This window comes from Dryobates pubescens, chromosome 7 (genome assembly GCF_014839835.1).
Source record: "Dryobates pubescens isolate bDryPub1 chromosome 7, bDryPub1.pri, whole genome shotgun sequence".
In the NCBI taxonomy this organism is placed as follows: domain Eukaryota; kingdom Metazoa; phylum Chordata; class Aves; order Piciformes; family Picidae; genus Dryobates; species Dryobates pubescens.
The window spans coordinates 16,938,151-16,957,743 of record NC_071618.1 but is presented as its reverse complement, the minus strand read 5'-3'; the positions used below and the strand labels follow the sequence as shown (position 1 = coordinate 16,957,743).

The 19,593-nt window shown below is 37.6% G+C and overlaps 1 protein-coding gene across 1 annotated transcript in view; it reads right to left on the bottom strand.

Moving 5' to 3' along the window:
* The window catches only part of UGGT2 (UDP-glucose glycoprotein glucosyltransferase 2), a 99,652-nt gene that overhangs the window by 70,741 nt on the left and 9,318 nt on the right, over positions 1-19,593 (bottom strand). The window contains exons 5-10 of the mRNA XM_054163005.1: positions 18,110-18,284; positions 16,098-16,194; positions 13,642-13,717; positions 11,444-11,544; positions 8,845-8,944; positions 3,034-3,094 (exon numbers count right to left, since the gene is read on the bottom strand). Coding sequence (XP_054018980.1) covers positions 3,034-3,094; positions 8,845-8,944; positions 11,444-11,544; positions 13,642-13,717; positions 16,098-16,194; positions 18,110-18,284 — 610 coding nt within the window. The remainder of the gene's footprint in view (positions 1-3,033; positions 3,095-8,844; positions 8,945-11,443; positions 11,545-13,641; positions 13,718-16,097; positions 16,195-18,109; positions 18,285-19,593) is intronic.

Below are 19,593 nucleotides of genomic sequence, written 5' to 3'. Positions count from 1 at the left end.
GATGCACAACACAATTGCCCACCACCCACTGACTGATACTGACAGTCCCTGAGCAGCAACTGGCCCTCAAGCCAACTTGCAAGTTCATATAGTGACTATGATGGTATGGAACATCCCTTTGCCTAGTTTCAGTCAGTTGTTCAGGCCATGCTCCCCACAAGCTTCTTGGGAGCCTCCCTGATGGCCATGAATGAAAAAAATCCCTAAGTGCTGCACAGCAACAACCAAAAACATCAGTGTGGTATCAATTTTTATCTATTCTTATACTAAATCCAAAACACAGCATTGTACCAGCTACTAAGAATTAAAATTACTTATTCCAGACAAAACCAGGACAATTTCTTAGTTAGGTATCAATTCACTACACCTAAATCATCACATTCCTATCAACTTAATACCTTTATTTCTTCCTGCTGTATTTCCTATTCAACTTTCATTATCTTAAGAGGGAATCATCCAGTTACACACAGCATGAGATCATATCTTCCCTGCTGCTAGATAGATGTACTGCAACTCAAGAATGTACATGTCACTTTGTTGTGCTCTGGTAGCAGTGTTCAGGAAGTTTCCCTACTTTTATTCAACAAATTTTAGCTTTTGTCTAAAGGGCCTGTAGCCTCAGCTAGGAAGTAGTATAAAATCTAAACTTAGTCTACTAGGTGCCCAACTTCCTTTTGTAATTAACTTATTTTAATAAAATCTATGGCCTCATAGGAGTGATCCAGCTGATATCCAATGCCATTTGGGACACTGCAAGGTCTCAGGGTAAGACTTCTTGAACTGGAAAGTACAGGTCCATCAGAAAGGAATGGATGTCCCAGCAGTCACATCCACCAGACCTGTTTGGATAGCCCATGGCGTATTACATGATGTCAGAAATAAATGTTCAGGGAAGTCAATCATGTCCCACAAAACTACTGAGTGAGTTAAACTGTCCATTGACCACATTGTTATAACAGGAGTATAGATACCAATATAAATATGCTTAAATGCAGATATTGCCATTTCAAACCAAATAATATTTTTCCTAATCCTTATCTTTATTAATAATTGCCATTTTAATTCTTAATCTAACTCTGTCCCCTCCATTCTGGGGTAGGAGTAGGTTTTGATTAAGCAGTTTTTCATTTTTGTGCTAACAGAGGTGCAACTGGAGAAAGACAGAGACATTGTAAAGACTTCATCAAGAAACAAGGAAAGTATTGATAACATCGTGTTCTGGAGAAACTATGACCACTGGAGTTTTGTTTTGCTTTATCCTGATTATAACTCTAACAACAAAGCTATATAAGAAAATACATCTATCAACTGCATACAAAAAACAGCGCCATAGGGTGTAACTACTGATTTGCTTCCTTGAGCAAAAACTGTGACAGCTGCCACTAACTCAAGAAACAAGAGGCCTGTAAAATGGTTGAGCCCACTCTAAGACGTCTGTGAAAACCCAAGAATCAAACATGCACTCTGGACTCAAGAAAGAGCTCAGGAAAGCGAACTGCTGGGATACATGCAATCACCTAAGGACAAGCAAAGCCCTGTACAATTGTTTCCAGGATTGTTTTCAAGGACCTTAACACTTGAGGTTGCTACTATTTGAGCACAAAACACTCAAGACTCAAAAGTCTTAAAACTAATTTAGCATGTTGGAGAGCTCCAACATATTTATGTGAAATCTTCTCCAGAGGAGATGACAAACTCTTTATGGGAAGGCTGTATCAGTGCAACAGGGACATTGCTTGCGTTCACTGTTTTGGAAGGTGGAAGACATTGGACAGACATTCCCTGCAAATATTAGTCTTGGCAAGGTCTGAATAGATGCAAAACAAAATGATACATGGAAATTCTGCAAAAGTACAGGAGTGCCATAATTAAGAAACAAATCCCTTTCACTATGGTGGTTGGTCAGTCTTAACACCATATGAAAATACAAGCTCTGAAAAAATCAAAAATACAGATACTGCTATGGATGTCATTTCATATGACCACTCCTAAAAGCATGGTGACAAATTCTAGTACTCAGCTTGAAAAAAAAACAAACAACTAAACTTTGAACTGAGGCAGGTGTCATGAACTTGACAAATGCAAAGTGGCTTCTCAGGATCACAGAATCACTTCGTATTAGGGGTTGGAAGGGAACTCCAGATATCAAGTTCAACTTCCCTGCCAGAGCAGGATCACCTAGGGCAGGCCACACAGGAACACAGCCAGGCAGGTTCTGAGAGTGCCCAGTGAAGGAGACTTCCTCATCTCTCCAGACAAACTGTTCCAGTGCTTCATGTCCCTCATCGTAAAGAAGCATCTCCTCATGCTGAGGTGGAACCTCCTGTATAATAGCTGTTGCTTCTTGTCCTATGACTGGGCACCACTGAAAAGAGACTGGCACCTTCGTCTTGACACCCACCTCTCAGATATTTACAGACATTAACAAGACCCCTCTCAGCCTTCTTTTCTCAAGACTAAACAGCCCTAGGTCTCTCAGTCTTTCTTCATAGGAGAGATATCCAAGTCCTGCGATCATACATCAGTCAAAAAACACATGAAAAAAGACTCTTCACATGACACAAGACAGAAAAGATGCAACATGCCAAGGATGAAAATAAAACCACCAACAACCATAGAGGATGATCAAAATACCTTGCAGAAGTTGCACATGTCATTCTGGGTGTGGAAAGTTCAAAGCCAGCATGTGCCTACCATAATACAAGCAGGTTTAAAGTCAGCATCAGAGCTCTAGAAAAATTAGCTGACACCTATTTTTGCTTTCACAGCATGCAATTTACAACTGAACATAACACACCATGAAAACTGTCCTTGCCTAGTTCTGTAAAAATCAAGAGGTATAGGAAAAAGTACCAAGAACAGCAGAAAAACTTGAACTAAGCATTTCAATGTTATTTATAGTAAAAGATGTTTAGAACAATTAGTTCTTTTTCTGTGACAGAAACTACTGGAAAGTTGCTGTACTAATAAAAATCTCCAAAAGTAGTAATATGACAATAATTCAAATGTCTACTTGAAGAAAGAAGAACAAACCTTCTGATTTTCTTCTATTTCATTTCGCATTTTCTTGTCTACAGGCACTCTGGTCAGTGATCTGTAAAAACAAAATATTTGTCTTACTCAACCACTGTGTTTTAAAAAAAGCATTAAATAATGCAAAAGGGTGTATTTTAATGACACATCCAATACACTGTAATTGAAAAAAAAGATTTTAATTCAAGACTTATAAACAAGACAAATGCAGTATCATAAATGTTTTATTTTCAAAACAACTATTTTGTTCTGTATTACTCTACTAAAACTAGGTGTCAAAATATAGGCTGGGTTTTGTTGAAGTTATAATATCCATATATTTTTTACTACTCCAAATCTACCTCTTGTTTTGTTTCTTTATTTACCTATTTGGTGTTTTGTGTGGCCTTTTCTTTTCTTTTTTTGTTAATGGGAAATTAGTACCTAATAAATGCCCTATTTGTGTATTTTAATGTTCCTGAGTCCATGCTAGTCAACACAACAGCACAGGTGGCCATGGAAAAAGCTTGATGTTTTGGCCTAAGACAAGGAAAATCTGCAAAAATGACAATTTTGAAATTAGCTGGTTAGAAAAGAGATTTACAGATTGAGACGCTTGAAAATGTTAAGTATCCAAAGACAGTCAAATTCTAGTTTCCTTAGTCATTCTATCTTTAGAAGAGCTGGAGTTGTTCCAGCCTGGAGAAGAGGAAGCTCTGGGAGAAGTGGCATTCCAGTGCATGAAGGGTGCCTACAAGAAGGATGGAGAGAGACTGTTTACAAAGGCCTGTAGTGATAGGACAAGGGGCAATGGCTTCAAACTAGAGAAGTGCAGATTTACATTGGATGTTAACAACAGGTTCTTTACTATGAGGGTGGTGGAACACTGGAACATGTTGCCCAGGGAGGTGGTTGGGGCTCCATCCCTGGTGATATTCAAGGTGAGGCTCAACAGCACTCTGGGCAGTCTGGTCTAGTTGAGGATGCCCCTTTTTACTGCAAAGGGGATTTGTCTAGATAACCTTTAGAGGTCCCTTCCAACCCAGACCATTTATGATAATCCATTGATTTGTTTTTAACTTTCAATAGCACTGTGAAAAACTATGTTAACTTTCTCTGACACAATATATTGTATGTGAAGTTTATAATTACTAGGCTATCATGAAATACTCCCAGGGGCAAATTAATCTCTCCATGTTTTAAAAAAACTCTAAACCAAATTTAACCTAAATCTGATTCTCCCCATAAATGCCAAAATACATACACTGGTTGTCTAGATAAACATTTTATACAAAACATGAGTGTACCTATTTTAGCAAATATGAATGGAGGTTTAAGAAAAACTGCAGTCATCTTAAATGTGAAATCTAATTTGAGAGAATGATTCTATCAAGCCAACTTCAGTACTTATGGACAATAAAGTAGTTATTAAATAATATAAATCCTCATCTTCCCCCAAACAAATCTGATTTATAATAGATCTTGATAGTAAACTCCACATTTTTCAGAAGCTGTGCCAGGGGAGGCTTAGACTGGATGCTAGGAAGAAATTCTACACAGAGAGTGGTTGCCCATTGGAATGTGCTGCCCAGGGAGGTGATGGAGTCACCATCATTGGAGGTATTTAGGAGGAGACTTGATAGGGTGCTTGGTTGCATGGTTTAGTTGATTAGGTGTTGTTGGATGATGGGTTGGATGTGATGATCTTGAAGGTCTCTTCCAACCTGGTTTATTCTATTCTATTCTAAAAGAAGACATAAAATGGGTTTACTTGTCTATAAATACTACAGAATTCATCACAGCTAAATATCCCTTTCCATTCACACTCTCTAAATGTTCTGGCAGATGACTTTTGTCACTGGGAATTCCTTCTGGGTCACATGATGAAAGAGCAATAGAGGATCAAGAAGGGGCTGTATTTATATGAAGTCATACTTGATGGGCTTTCCTTGGTTAAAAATGAGAGAGGTGTAACTCAAAACTGTGACATCAAGAACAGCACTAAAATACAGTCACAATGGTTCAAATATATTATCAGAAGTCATGGGAGGATAAGCTTAGTAACTTGCTTATAATTGTTCAACTAATCTAAACTCTTTCTAATAAAGCTTTTATAACAATACTGCTAGGTACTCTCTATGCACATAAAGAATGTAACAAGTGTAGTCAAACCAGAAATATATCTTATACTGTATTAACTTCTGTTTTGAAATCAGAATTATGGAACAGAAAGAAATAATAAATACAGTTTGAAACAGAAACATTGCTGATTAAGATTTAAACAAATATTAAAAGAAACACCAAAGAAATTCAAATTCAGAAAAATGGAGAAGGATTAGGGAAAAAACACCATCAAGTCTCTTAAGCCTCAAAACTGACACTGCTGTAAGGAATCTTCTACCAACAAGACCCTAAAGAACTTCTCATTGAAAGAACATCTGGAATTGATGATCTGGAATTATTACTGAGATTTCACTTATCCAATGAACAAAATAAGACTCCAAAGGAAGGTGAAAATTTGATGTGTGGCAGTACTACCAAAACTATCATTCTGACGTCACAGCAATAGTCTTAAACAGCCTTGAAGTAAAAAACAAAATAAAACCTTCAGGGGAAAAAAACCCTGATTATCTTGCTAAACTCAACATGAATAGTAGTAGGGCCCGCAGCTCCCAGAATTAATGCTTCATTTTACATGCACAGGTAAAAAGTATAACTTAAATCTTCCCAAATAGCTTAGAGTAGTGAGACAGAAACATAAAAAAATGAATGTGAAAATAATAAAAAGGGGGAAAGGAGAAGAGAAAGGTGGTCCAACATTAGCAAGGAAGTAGAGTACTTATCAGCAAAATGTAAGCTTTCTTATTACCAATAAAATGATACATTAAAAAAAATCATTAACTAGCTCCTCACCTACACAGGGCAGTTGATGATGTAGGGTTTTAGCAGATTTTAAGGAAAAAGTGTGATGGTCTACCCTTGAGAAGGACAGTGTAGGAATTTAAGGTAACAAGTATAAAAGTACCAGTGAATGACATCTGTTCATATTGAATTCAGTCCTTTGCCCCATTTGTTCACAGCTTCACAAAGTTTTATGTATGTTTTTCTAAATATTGTGGTAAGGACTCATTAGAAAGAAATACTTTAATGTCTGAAAGTAAATGAATACTATTTATCATTCTTCATGATATAGTGGTGATCTCGTCTGACCTTATGGTTGGAATATTTTCTGTCATTTAGCTTTATGCATCTTTATCCTTACCTGGAATAAAATGTAGCTATGTAGTAGGGCATTTCAGGGGGGAAAAAAGGAAACTTCTCTTGATTTCGCATTCATGAATGATAAATGTATAGCAAGAAACAGAGTATTATAATCCTTGTTTTAAAGAACAGATAATTCTGACATATACAACAAAACAAAGACAAAAAATACCCTCCAAAATGAATTATCAAAATGTCACTATGACATATATCAGTTGCTAATATCTGATGACATTTTGTAAAATCTACCTCAGACTAACCTTTTCAACCGGAAATAGAGACAGAAAAATGCTGTGCTACAGACTCGGGGAAGTGTGTCTGGAAAGCTGTCTGGCAGAAAGCGACCTGGGGGTTCTAATTGACAAGCAACTGACATGAGAAAGCAGTGTGCCCAGGTGTCCTAGAAAGCCAGCAGCATCCTGGCTCATATTAGAAATGCTGTGTCCAGGAGGAACAGGAAGGTGACTGTCCCCTTGTACTCAGCTCTGGTAAGGCCACACCTTGAGTATTGTGTCCACTTTTGGACACCTCAATACCGGAGAGATGTGGAGGTGCTGCAGCGAGTACAAAGGAGGGCAATGAAGCTGGTGAAGGGTCCAGAGAATAAATATTATGAATAGCAACTGCAGGAGCTGGGACTGCTTAGTTTGGAAAAGAGGAGGCCGAGGGGAGACCTCATTGCTCTCTACAACTACCTGAAAGAACATTGTAGAGAGGCTGCTGCTGGTCTCTTTTCACAGGTAATTAGTGCTAGAACAAGAGGGAATGGCCTCAAATTACAACTGGGCAGGTTTAGACTGGACATCAGGGAAAAAAAAAAAAAAATCACAGAAAGAGTGGTCAGGCACTGGAATGGGCTGCCCAGGGAGGTGGTTGAGTCACCAGCCCTGGATGTGTTGACGGGTTACTTTGACTTGGTGCTTGGGGATATGGTTTAGGGGTGAACCTTGTGGAGTGGGATTGTTGGTTGGACTTGGTGATCCTGAGGGTCTTTACCAATCTGAATGTTTCTGTGAAAGAAACTTCCACAGGAATGGTATACTAATTTTTTATGCTGTTAAGAAACACCTCAGTTAAGGAACATACAATATTTATTTTCATAACTGTTGTTCTAAAACTTTTACACAGCCTTTTCAGTGACAAATTTGAATGATTTAAAAATGGCTGTCGTCATATCTAAACTGTGTGGCATTCTAAACAATGTAAAAACACTGTTGTTACAATAATCAGTTATCTATCTTACGTGATTAAGCAGTATCTTTTCCTGCTTATTCTGTTGGGGATTTTGACTCAGCACGTTAAGCATTATTAGGTTATTAAGGAAATACATTTTGTGCACTGTTTTTACACAGTGACCCTTTGATTTAAGTTTGCTGTCAATGCAGACCTACTAACTTGAAATTATTTAAATATTTGTAATCTTTCATGTTAAAAATATCTATGATAACATGCTAGATTAGCACATTAGAATAAATCATACAGGACAGGAATTGCAGTTTCCCTTTTAATAATTCTAAAAATCTTCTTACACTTTCACCCATAAAATGTTTGAAGAGTAGGTAAATTGTGCTCTAATGTGACAGATACACAGCAGGAGTCAGAGTAGGATATAAAAATTTAATGACTCTTAAAAATCAACAATTTAAATGTCTCCTACCATACTTCAAACTGACTTTTTCCCGTCCTTTAAAGAACAGAACTGGCCTTGCAGTTCAATCAACATTATGTGTGTTCATTTCCACTATCTTCTTATGGAAAGATGAGTTTTCTTGATTGCTAATCTATGTGCAATCTTGTGCCTTACTATTTCATAATAAGGATGTTTCAGGTACTCTAAGTGGTTTTCCTTCCTTGAAACAAGTTACAAAGGTAGTTTCTCCATTACAGTGTAGATTTTCTCTAACAGAAAATCAGACATGAAAATAAACCACTGTGACAATTAGCCAGGAGTTGTAAAACATGAAAGCACACTGAGTTAAGAATCCTATTTAGCATTATATTTAATTCAGTAATTTGAGTAAATATTGCTGATAGGATTACATAAAAAAATTTATTAAATATAAAGAAAAGCATTTTTCAGTTGCAATACAATCAGTTTACAATTTTTTAGCATTAATGTTATTCATTTATTTAATATTAATCTTGATCTTTTATTGAGTAGAGCAGCTAGGTCCCAACATTGTCAGCATTGCTGTGCTTAGAACTAATGTGGGTGGATTCCCTACTAAATTTATTAATAGAATTTTGCCTCTACCTGCTGTGAGTAGATCTGCTATTAATTCAACAGACTCTTCCAGCCAGGAAAATATCATTCCAGTAAAAGCCAGAACCAGGCATTCAGTCTTAAGTGTTTGCAGGACAGGATTAGGATGCCTTTGTGACATTTCCTGCATCAGATACCGAACATTCAAGAGACCAATCATGAGCCCTCCCAGAAGCCCGCTCCTGGACTCCATCTAGCAAGCAGTAAAACATGAATAATTTCACTGCAGGATTTGAATATAAAGCTGTGTTACTGAATTAAATTCAAATGCAAACAAATGCACTATTTTAAAAGCTTAAGTATCATACCTGGCTCTTAGCGGGAAGTTCTGAGCTATGTCTTTCATTACCTTTAAGGTATCATAAACAGGGGCGGACTTAATTCGAGCAGCTGCTTGAAAACTAAGATCTGGAAAAAAAAAAACCACACAAGAAAACACTGGAAATATCACTCTCCATCAATACTGCTTACAATCAGAAAGCTGTTGTATATAAAATCTCTACTAATAAATTTTGTCTCAGTTATACATTGTATAATATTATGAAGTAACATTACTAGGGTTGAAAAGACAGGCATTTAAAAGTTTGACATTCCAAATTGAGGTTCTCCTGGAGAATTCTGCTCAGCTGCCTTGAGAGTGATCATTTTCTAAAAAGAACATTTCAGACCCATTTCAACAGCTACAGAAGGTGTGATCAGGTAAAACAATACCCGACTGCTGGTGCTACTACAGGTAGTGATGCCTTATGTGCACTTAGGGCATACACTTTAAATCCTTCATAAATTGGTACTAATTTCCATTTTATGCTGAACAGCTAGGGTATGAATATTCAAATCCCACTGAGGCAAAAATGACATGTCTTTTTACCTTCTTGGTTATCTTTGCTTGGGTACTGTCACTTACAGACCTCCCCTTGTGGCTGCTAGCATAGCTGAGCGAGCACAGTAGGGCACCTTGGGGAAAAGCCGATCATGAGCTTGAAGCAGATCTCAAAGTATGCTTTGAAAGCTAATGAAGCACTAGAGATCAAGAGGCTGTTCACACATCATTTTTCACTATGAATAGTAAACCAAATTGCTTACCCAAAACATAAATGCTCTTGAAAGACAACTCTTAAATGGTGTTTAAGGTGTTTTTTAAACAGGAGTATATTCTGTAGCCAAAGGAATTTTGGTTAAATTTAGTTAAGTTTTCACTTGGAAGCCAATTAAAGAAAATCAGAGAGTAGCTGAGCCGTTAGCTCAGCCACTATAATTAGTCATTAAGAATTAACTAGAGAGAGTACCCAGCCATGTCAGGAGTAAGAATATCAAAAATAACTGCACCATACAAACAGGAGGCTGAAGATCCCCTGTCTGAAAAGGCTCTGATTATACCTATCACAAGCCACTACCAGCCTTCCTGGCACTGAACAAATGGCATCCTGACATGTAACTATGTTTGTCTTCCAATGCTGTATGATTTTTTTGCTTGGAGAGCAGCACCAATTTAATATTTTATTTATATAGCCATGACACTGCAGAAAAAAATCACCATTGAATAGAGACCTTGTACTGGCTTTTGAAGGTAAGCACTAAAAGGATCAGAGTTTCACAGCTCCTCTGCTTGAAAATCAGTGATATTTACACAAAAAAAACCCCAACAACCCAACACACACACCAAAAAGGGAATTTTCTTTTTTTTTTTTTGTTTGCACAGTACATTTCTCAGGAGAACTGAAATGCAATGTTTTTCGTATTTTATTTTAAAAGTTTGGACCAAGATAAATCCTGCAGCTCAAGGGGAGTTCATTGAGAACAGACTGCAAGTGAACTACAATTATCTCAAATATTTCAGACTGGATGCTGCTAGCAAACTCTGTAACAATCAGGGTCCCAAAATGAAATTCAAAAGTTCAGGTGATTGCTCAGTCTCCTTCACTGCACTAGTACAAAGACAAATCAGTTTTATCAGTACTGGGCTGTCCTCTAAACCTGAAGAACGTAACGGGCAAAATTTAGTTGCCTAAACTTCAGTGTCATGACATTGTAGGGACTTATTTTAGAGTGATTTATAATTTTATTTGAGCTATAGAATGTCCCACAGGTCATCAGCACAGAAGCTGTTAAGAGATAAACTTGTACATACTACTTCTCCTTTTCCACAGGAAAGCTTTTAGATGCCCAGTTTTTCCGTTTGATGTTATATTACAAAATGTATCAGGGCAAGCTCAGATTAAAAACATTGAAGAAAAACTCTTAACCTGTATTTATGTATCCTGACTCACTAGTCATGGTAAAGTGTTGGGGGGGGGGGGGAGGGGTTGTTTTGATGGTTTGGTTTGTTGTTGTCTATTGTTATTTCAGACTGGACATGCGGAGGAAGTTCTTTACCATGAGAGTGGTGAAGCCCTGGAATGGGTTGTTGAGGGAGGCGGTTGAGGCCCTGTCCCTGGAGGTGTTTTAAAACCAGGCTGGATGAGGCTCTGGCCAGCTTGATCTAGTGTGAGGTGTCCCTGCCCATGGCAGCGGGGGTTGGAACTAGATGATCCTTGTCCCTTCCAACCCTGACTGATTCTAGGATTGTGGATTTTTTTCCCCCCTGACTTCTCAAAAAAAATTAAATAAATCTGCAACTAAGTTTAAGATCTGAGCTAACATTATTGGACAGAAAAATGGACATTTTATAAAATTACTTCAATGGTCCCTTAGTTTCTAGCATATTAAGGTACCAGACACTAAGCTAGCTAGCACTAGATACTAGAACAAGACACCAACACATTCTTTTAAAATACTAGATATAATACCACCTTTTAATGAAACCATGTGTCCCTTTTTAAAACGAGCTTTTAACACCCTGTTGATATATCAACATAAGAAAGGACAGTTAACTATTGCATCAATTCAGACAAAAAAACCAACACATACCCTGTAGCTCCCAAACCTTCAGTGGTTCCATGTTGTCAGAGGTTTCAATTAGATGCTTTTTAAACTCATTCAGGTTATTTTTCAGATCAGGATGCATCTGTCTGCAATAAAATGTGTTGGGGTTTGTTTTGTTTTTTTCTTAAGACAAAATTAATTACATTGATCAATATCTGCTTTTCCCCACAGCACTACGCACAGCTAATACTGTTATCTTTAGGGCAACAAGCAAAAATTGAAATTTTAAGTAATTCCTAAAACAAACACAAGGATTTAGGGTGAAAAGAGGTGATTTCTGAGGACTGAAAACCAGTCAAACACAAGATGTTGTTTTCAGTATTTTGTAGTGATCTGTCTCAAAGTCTGTCACACACATTCTGATGGAATGAATGAACCCATAGATTAAATGGTATTAACACACAAGTAATTGTAGCCTTGGTTTACCACAGCATTATTTATACCTAACTGTACACTCTACTATAGATTTAACTCTGGCTGTACACTTTGTTGTATTACCTACAGAAGATACAGGCAAGACAATGTTGACAACATCTTCTATAAATTAACATTGCTGACAAAAATCAAGTTACTGAGGACACAAAGCAGTAGCCAGACCTGAAGGCCATGATGCCCAAAAGCTTGGGTTTTGTTTGTTCCTGGCCCTCCTCCCCCCAAAAAAAAACCCACACCGTAATTGCACAAATAAGTTTTGAGGGAAAATACTTTAGCCTGCTACAAGACAGCCTTGAATGTCAAAATCTCTAACAGACTTCTAAAAACTCTTCTACTAGAAGTATTAAACAAGAAGCAAAAAGTAGTTAAAATTCAGATATCTAAAGCATTAAGACTAAGTTCTGTAATATTTCATATTTTATTCTAGATATGAAGAAGTTTCACAAGGAATCCCTCTCTCCTAATTTTTTAGCTGTTGGATGAGAGCAACTATTGTTCTTTACAGGAAAATATCAGAGAGACTGTTGTTCCCAAATTAAAATATAGCCTAGGTTCCTCAAAGAAAGCACAGTCAGCTGAAAAAGGAAGAAAACAGAGAAGATTCAGTTTTTGGGTAGTTGTAACAGACATGTCTAGTCATGAGATCTGTGGTGAGAGGTTGGACTCAATGATCTTTGAGGTCTCTTCCAACCTTAGTGATACTGTGACATAGAAATGACAAACATAGTTCACATTCTTAGAAATCTGTGAAGTAGTAAACTCCTAACTAGATTTGAGCTCTTTAATTACTAGTTTTATTGCCTTCTTGCAAATGTATCTTGATGTTTTTTTCCATTCCTTCAGTAAAAAGTCCTTTAAATCAGTGAATTAAAGACAGCTGACAAAATAAGATCTAGCCCACAATACAATCAAGGTACATTACTGATGCTTGGTCTCTCCTTTCTGTGGTTCAGTTACACTGTAGGCTGCATAGGCACAAAACTGAATGCACAAAGCCAAGTAAAGAAAAAGCTAACCTCCTCTTTGTATCTTTCATCATGTAGGATTGAATGATGGTAATTTGCACAAATAGTTGTGTTTCTAAAATTTGTGTCTTTTGCTTACATTAAAATCTGTTTAACAGCTGAGAAAAACATAACCTTTGATGTGGCTATAACAGAGAATTTACAGATTACTGAAATACCCATTCACTTTCAGGATGAAAAGGAGAAGAAAATTGAGTCTAGAAACAATGCCAAAAAGCTGGAGTGATTATACAGAATTAACCAGGCTGGAAAAGACTTTGGAGATCATCAAGTCCAACCTATCACCCAACACCATCTAATCAACTAAACCATTTTCTGAAAACAGAAGTAGCAGCAACAATTTACTGTAGATACAAATATGAAAATATAACATTCTAAGGGTTTTTTGTCTGTTGCCCAAAAGGATTTTTTTTAAACTTTAAAACCAGCTTACTGTATTTATTAGTGTATTCTAAGAGAATTAGAAAAAGAAAAGCAATAAATTTAATGAACAGAACAAACAACTATTGCATCCCTACTTGCACAAGACACACACATAAAAATGACTTAGAATTTTCTCCAGTGGCAAATAAAATAATTCCCAACATAACTCTCACCTCAGTAAAAAACAAAACAAAACAAAACCAAAAAACAACCCCCAAAAAAACCCAAACCCAAAACACCCAAACTGATTCAGGTTCCAGAAACAAAGGAAAAGTTTAACTATAATTTATATCAACTTACTTTAATTTGCCAAAGAGAAATCCTTGCACATCACTTTCTTCCTCCTCCTCCTCTTCATCTTTTGTCTCATTTGCTCCTGAACACATAGGACATGTTATAGGACATAGTTTATGTTGCTTATTCCCCACCCTTTTTTTTCTTCCCATATTTGAGTATTGTGCTGCCTGCTAGTCTGGATATGTAGTTGTGTAGAATGTTCAGCTTAGTTCTACAAAGCTGCTTTTCCTGAGGCATGGTATTTATAGAAGGTAGAAGAAAGGTTTGTTTTGCTTCTTGAGCAGCAGGTAAAATATGTGTTGTTTGATTATCTTAAATTTATGCTAAAAAATATCTTGCATCATCTTTGCAAATTAGTGTCTTGTAGGCCTTTTGGGAGGCAGAAAATCACATTGTTGGTGGCTTTTTGAATATCTGTAGAGAGCATGGAAATAATCTCTCTTGCCTGTAAGGTTCATCTTCAGTGGTACCTTCAGTTGGTGGCACAACTGGTTAATAATTAGCTGCAACAGAGTTCTTCCAAGTGGTGAAGCCCTGGAATGGGTTGTCCAGGGAGGTGGTTGAGGCCCTGTCCCTGGAGGTGTTTTAAGATCAGGCTGGATGAGGCTCTGGCCAGCCTGATCTAGTGTGAGGTGTCCCTGCCCATGGCAGGGGAGTTGGAACTGGATGATCCTTGTGATCCCTTCCAACCCTGACTGATACTATGACATTTAGGCAATGAAAAACAAGTTACTGATGCTTATGAGTTCTAAAGTGGTTAAGGGAAACATACAATCTGAAAATTGTCATTCTTAATTTCAATTAGATGTATACTTACATATTCCTATTCTGACATCAGAATGAATTGCATTCAGAACTTTGTTGACATTCAAATTAATTTTAAAATCAAATTCATCCAATGGCTACATTTTGTTTTATATAAAATGATGTGGTTAAATAGCTCACTTCCCAAAATAGCTGTTTCTCAGTTTAAGTGGTAAGATATCTCTTATCAGACAACTACTAACAAATTAATGCTTTAAAAGTATGATGACTTTAAAGCACTTCAATTTCCAGCTAGCATTTCTAAGTTAGAGATCAACCTCTTTCCCTTAAAAAACCTCCAAACTATTTTTGACCTGACTCAAAAGCTATTAAACTTTACTCCTACCAAAGAGCATCAAACAACTTTTTATGTCCTAAATGTTAATGTGTCTGTGCCACAACGCCATGGCTAACGCTTTCTGCATTAGATGTCTCATGTCAACACATAACAACATACATTGGTACCAAATTCTGTGATACAGCATATCTTTCCAACAGAAGACTGTGAAAGTATTTCCAGATAAATTCAGAAAAAAGACACCCCTTACACCTGAAACACTAATGTGTAGATACTGCCATAATCAGCAGATTAGAGATGCCTATAAACAAAGTAAAAGAAGAACAGAGGTTGAACAATCTTGAAGAAGACGATTTGTTTTGAAGAGCCACAGAAAATAACAATTAGTTAGGCAGTGAGCTATACCCTAAGCACAGCTGTATTCTGATGTCATAGAATCACTAAGGCTGGGAAAGACCTTTAAGATTATAGAGTTCAACTACAATGCCTGGACATCCTTCTGTAGAAAGAAAGTAAATGTAACCTTCATAGAATACATATAATACACCAGGTTGGAAGAGACCTTCAAGATCACCACGTCCAACCCATCAACCAATCCAACACCACCCAAACAACTAACCCACAGCACCAAGCACCCCATCAAGTCTTCTCCTGAAAACCTCCAGTGATGGCAACTCCACCACCTCCCCAGGCAGCCCATTCCAATGGGCAATCACTCTTTCTGTATAGAACTTTTTCCTAACATCTAGCCTGAACCTCCCCTGGCGCAGCCTGAGACTGTGTCCTCTTGCTCTGGTACTGGCTGCCTGGGAGAAGAGACCAACATCCGTCTGTCTACAACCTCCCTTCAGGTAGTTGTAGAGAGTAATAAGGTCACCCCTGAGTCTCCTCTTCTCCAGGCTAAGCAACCCCAGCTCCCTCAGCCTCTCCTCGTAGGGCTTATGTTCCAAAGCCCTCACCAACTTTGTTGCTCTTCTCTGGACTCGTTCCAGCAAGTCAACATCCTTCCTAAACTGAGGAGCCCAGAACTGGACACAGTACTCGAGGTGCGGCCTGACCAGTGCAGTGTACAGGGGCAGAATGACCTCCCTGCTCCTGCTGGCCACACTGTTCCTGATGCAGGCCAGGATGCCATTGGCCCTCCTAGCTGCCTGGGCACACTGCAGGCTCATGTTCAGTCTACCGTCAACCAGCACCCCCAGGTCCCTCTCAGCCTGACTGCTCTCCAGCCACTCAATACATTGGACTTTATAACTAAAGATTGTAACACATTTCAACAGTACCTCTGGTAAGATATCATAACAAAAACCACCAACCAAACATCCCAACACAACCACCAACCACAAAAAGCACATACCTTTAACCTGTGCATCATCTACTGCTTTATATTCCGTGCTCTTTATTGCAAGTTCTACACCATATCCAGATAAATACATTTTTCTGGAACTTGTTTTCTGTTCAATGACATTAACAGAACAAAAAAGTATCTTGAAAACTTGTATTTGTAGGAGATCTAATACTTTAGAACATTATGACAGTCACAATTTAAAGTAATCTTTCAATTTACGATTTAAAGTACAAAGTGCTACATCAAATTACAAGAGTCATGTAAGGCATTATTGGCAGTCCTTTAAGGTGTGTAACAGAAAGTAAGGACTTCCCTTACATCCTGTACACCACAAAGGCTGAATCAAAACTGTAATCCATTCTCATATTAGCAAAAGTAGGACTAGAACACAGAGTGGCTAGCATTCTAAACCAATGCCTTACAACTCACATTTTAAACTGTTACTCATGTCTTTGCAATTTTGCTGGACTTGGAGCATTTCAAGACTATTTCTGCACCAGACTGATTCTTTAGAAAAGTTTTGAGGAGTTAGTTACTTCCTGCATGGAAGATTAAGAAAATGTGTTTAAAGCATCACTGGCTAAAACAGATTGCTACTTAACAAAAACAAACAAGTACTTCTAACCATGGACTAGAAGTTTGAAGTTCAATAATGTGATCACTCAGAGTGCACTTATTTCTGAGAATCAGCCCTAACTTGCCCAAAATGTATGACAGTCCCCTTTCCAAAATGCAGTTTGCAAACACAACAGCAACTTCTTGAAAGCCTTTTAGCTTGAGCTTGCAATTTCCAAGAATAAGTCTGTACTGCAAACCCTCTGGCCCACAGCTGTAAACCCAGGAGGGCTAGAGGTTTTCTCTCTTGGCCCTCTATAGCAAATCTCAATGAAGAGAGACTGCACTGCACTATAAGCAGTCTTGGTGATACTGGCAAAAAAAAAATTGATAGCAGAAAGACTGGACCTGTTCTAGCTCTCAATGCTCCCTCTTCTGGTATTTAACGTAAAAAAGGAGAAGGAATCTGTCAGTGGGAACCAAAGAATAAAAATGGATGTTATGAGGAAGAAAAAGGAAGAGCTGTTTGGAGAGGGAAAAAGCGCGGGAAGGCAGGCAATACACGTGCGGAGGGACCACGGTGCACAAGCCGGTCAAAGCAAGGACACTGTAGGTATTTGAGAGCATAACAAAACATTAAGTTCAGTGAAAGCCATGCCCCACACAACTCAGAACTTATGACTGGTTGCCTGAAATTATCTATTTCATTACTGTGAGCAAACAACTCCAAGTCATCTGCAAACTGCAGATCTCATCTAACCTAATCTACATAATCACAGCAACCTCTCACTCCATCAAATGATTCTTGTACTAGCCACACTATATAAGAGCTGTACTTGGAATATAAATTACAAAAACCTTTCCATAACCAAAACTGGGGACAATATTGTGATTCTATGTTATAGTTCTATGTATTTGTCTTGTTTTATTTCAGGGAGAAGGGAAAGATAAAAGCATTTAGAAACATTTTGTTAAAACATTGACACTGTGGAATGCAAGCATCATGAAACTGGTCAGTGATGCTGACTGGGATAGCCCATGCTGCTGTACTACAATGAACACAAGATTATAAATATATAAATTTTTCAACTTGACTTTCTATTCCACTTCAAATTTTTCTGATTCTTGTTACTAATACATTGTCTGCTGCACCAACATTTACCCAAGACCTTTGCTCAAAGTAAAAAAACCCAGACATACAGCTAAAAACCAAAGAGATATTTGAAGATCAGTGATGCAAACAGTGCTTGCATATAGGATTAGACATTATCATCATGCTTCCCCCGCTTCAAAGTCTGTGTAAGGCAAATCGCTTCATCTAGGAAGTTTTAAAATTAAAATATATACTGTACAAGATTTAAGCAAATGTAAGGATGAATGTAGAAAATCTCTTTTGTCAAAAAGCAAAGAAAATAAAGACAGGATACTAACAACTCACTGAAACCATATTAACTTGAACTGCATACCTGAACATAATGCCGGAGAACATAAACAATTTCCTCCTTTTGTGCCTTCTCTGACAAAATCTTGTGGAATTTGACAAAGTCTTTCGTGCCCATTTCTGCATAAAGAACAACCACTGGGCCATCATCTTTGAGACTTGGGTATTTATGATCTTCCTTAAAAAGATAAGGCCTTGGTCTGGATTTAAAAAACAGGTAGTTGTGATAGCACATATTGGGAAAAGAAATCAAAACAGTGGCAGCTTTTTTACTTCATAGTTAAAAACCCCAACAAACTAGTTAGAGCTTATATGCTAACAATATATTAAGCCACATTAAGATCATCACAAAATAAGCATGACTGCTTGCAGGCAAACTTAGAACACCAAATACACAAATTAAAGTCTGAAAAATCAGGATCAACTACAAATAACGTTCAAGTATTTTATTAAGTAACAACACAAAGCAAATGAAAGGCATAGCACTTTGAGATTTTGTGCATCAGCGACAGCTTGAAGCTTTTAATTTAAGCTTTTAATTTAAACAGTGTATTATATGTATTACAGATGCACAGAGCCATCAGTAACAGAGTAGCAGAGGATATTCAGTGAAGTTTGGGAAAGCTGCTAACATACATGAATACTAATTGGCATTGTACTTCTTTAATACCATCAAGCACTGTTAATGTAACTAATTTTGCAAATTTTGACTGTCTGCCTACCCTCCTCATTGAAAGCTGTGTCTACAAAAGCTACACTTCCTATATCGACAATGAATTCTTAGATGACTGAAAACATTACCTGAATAGAACCTGGGAAAGACAGAAAAATAACAGAGAATATGACTGAGCATTACACTCAAGATGCTGGTAATTACTCGTGTCCTTTTTTAAAGTTCCCTTTGCATAGCCACACTTCAAAGAAGAATAAACTTACTCCAGAGCTCTCCAAGACAAGTTCAGAAACTCTAATTCAACACACACTGCTGGAACATGTGCCGTATATGCTCATTGGGAAAGGTTTGAGCAGAACTTCACATGCCACACTTTAGTTGATGCAAAGCTTTGGAGTATCTTCAATATAAAAATCACAGAATAATTGACAATGTAAAGAATCTTCGGAGGTCATCTGCTATAAAACCTCACTCAAAGAAGAGCCAGTGTGTATTGGGTTACTCCAGGCCTTAACATTAACATCCTGTGGAGGCTTGGTAGGTATGCGATAAGACCACACTTCCAAGGCAGAAACAAAAGGAAAGGCTTGGTTTGAGAATTAACTCAGATGCATGAAGCCATGTGTCACAGAAATATCAAGTAAGCCTTCCTTCCCATTGTCATCATAGGACAGGAAAAGTAGACATCATCAGGGAATCTGAAACAACTCTTGACTGAGTACACTCTGTTCAAGAACAGATAGATGTGCCCCAGTGAAAGCATATGTATGGAATGTGATTTGTGACACTTCATATCCAGAGAGACAAGAACTGCCACAATCATTTATAGAGCTAAA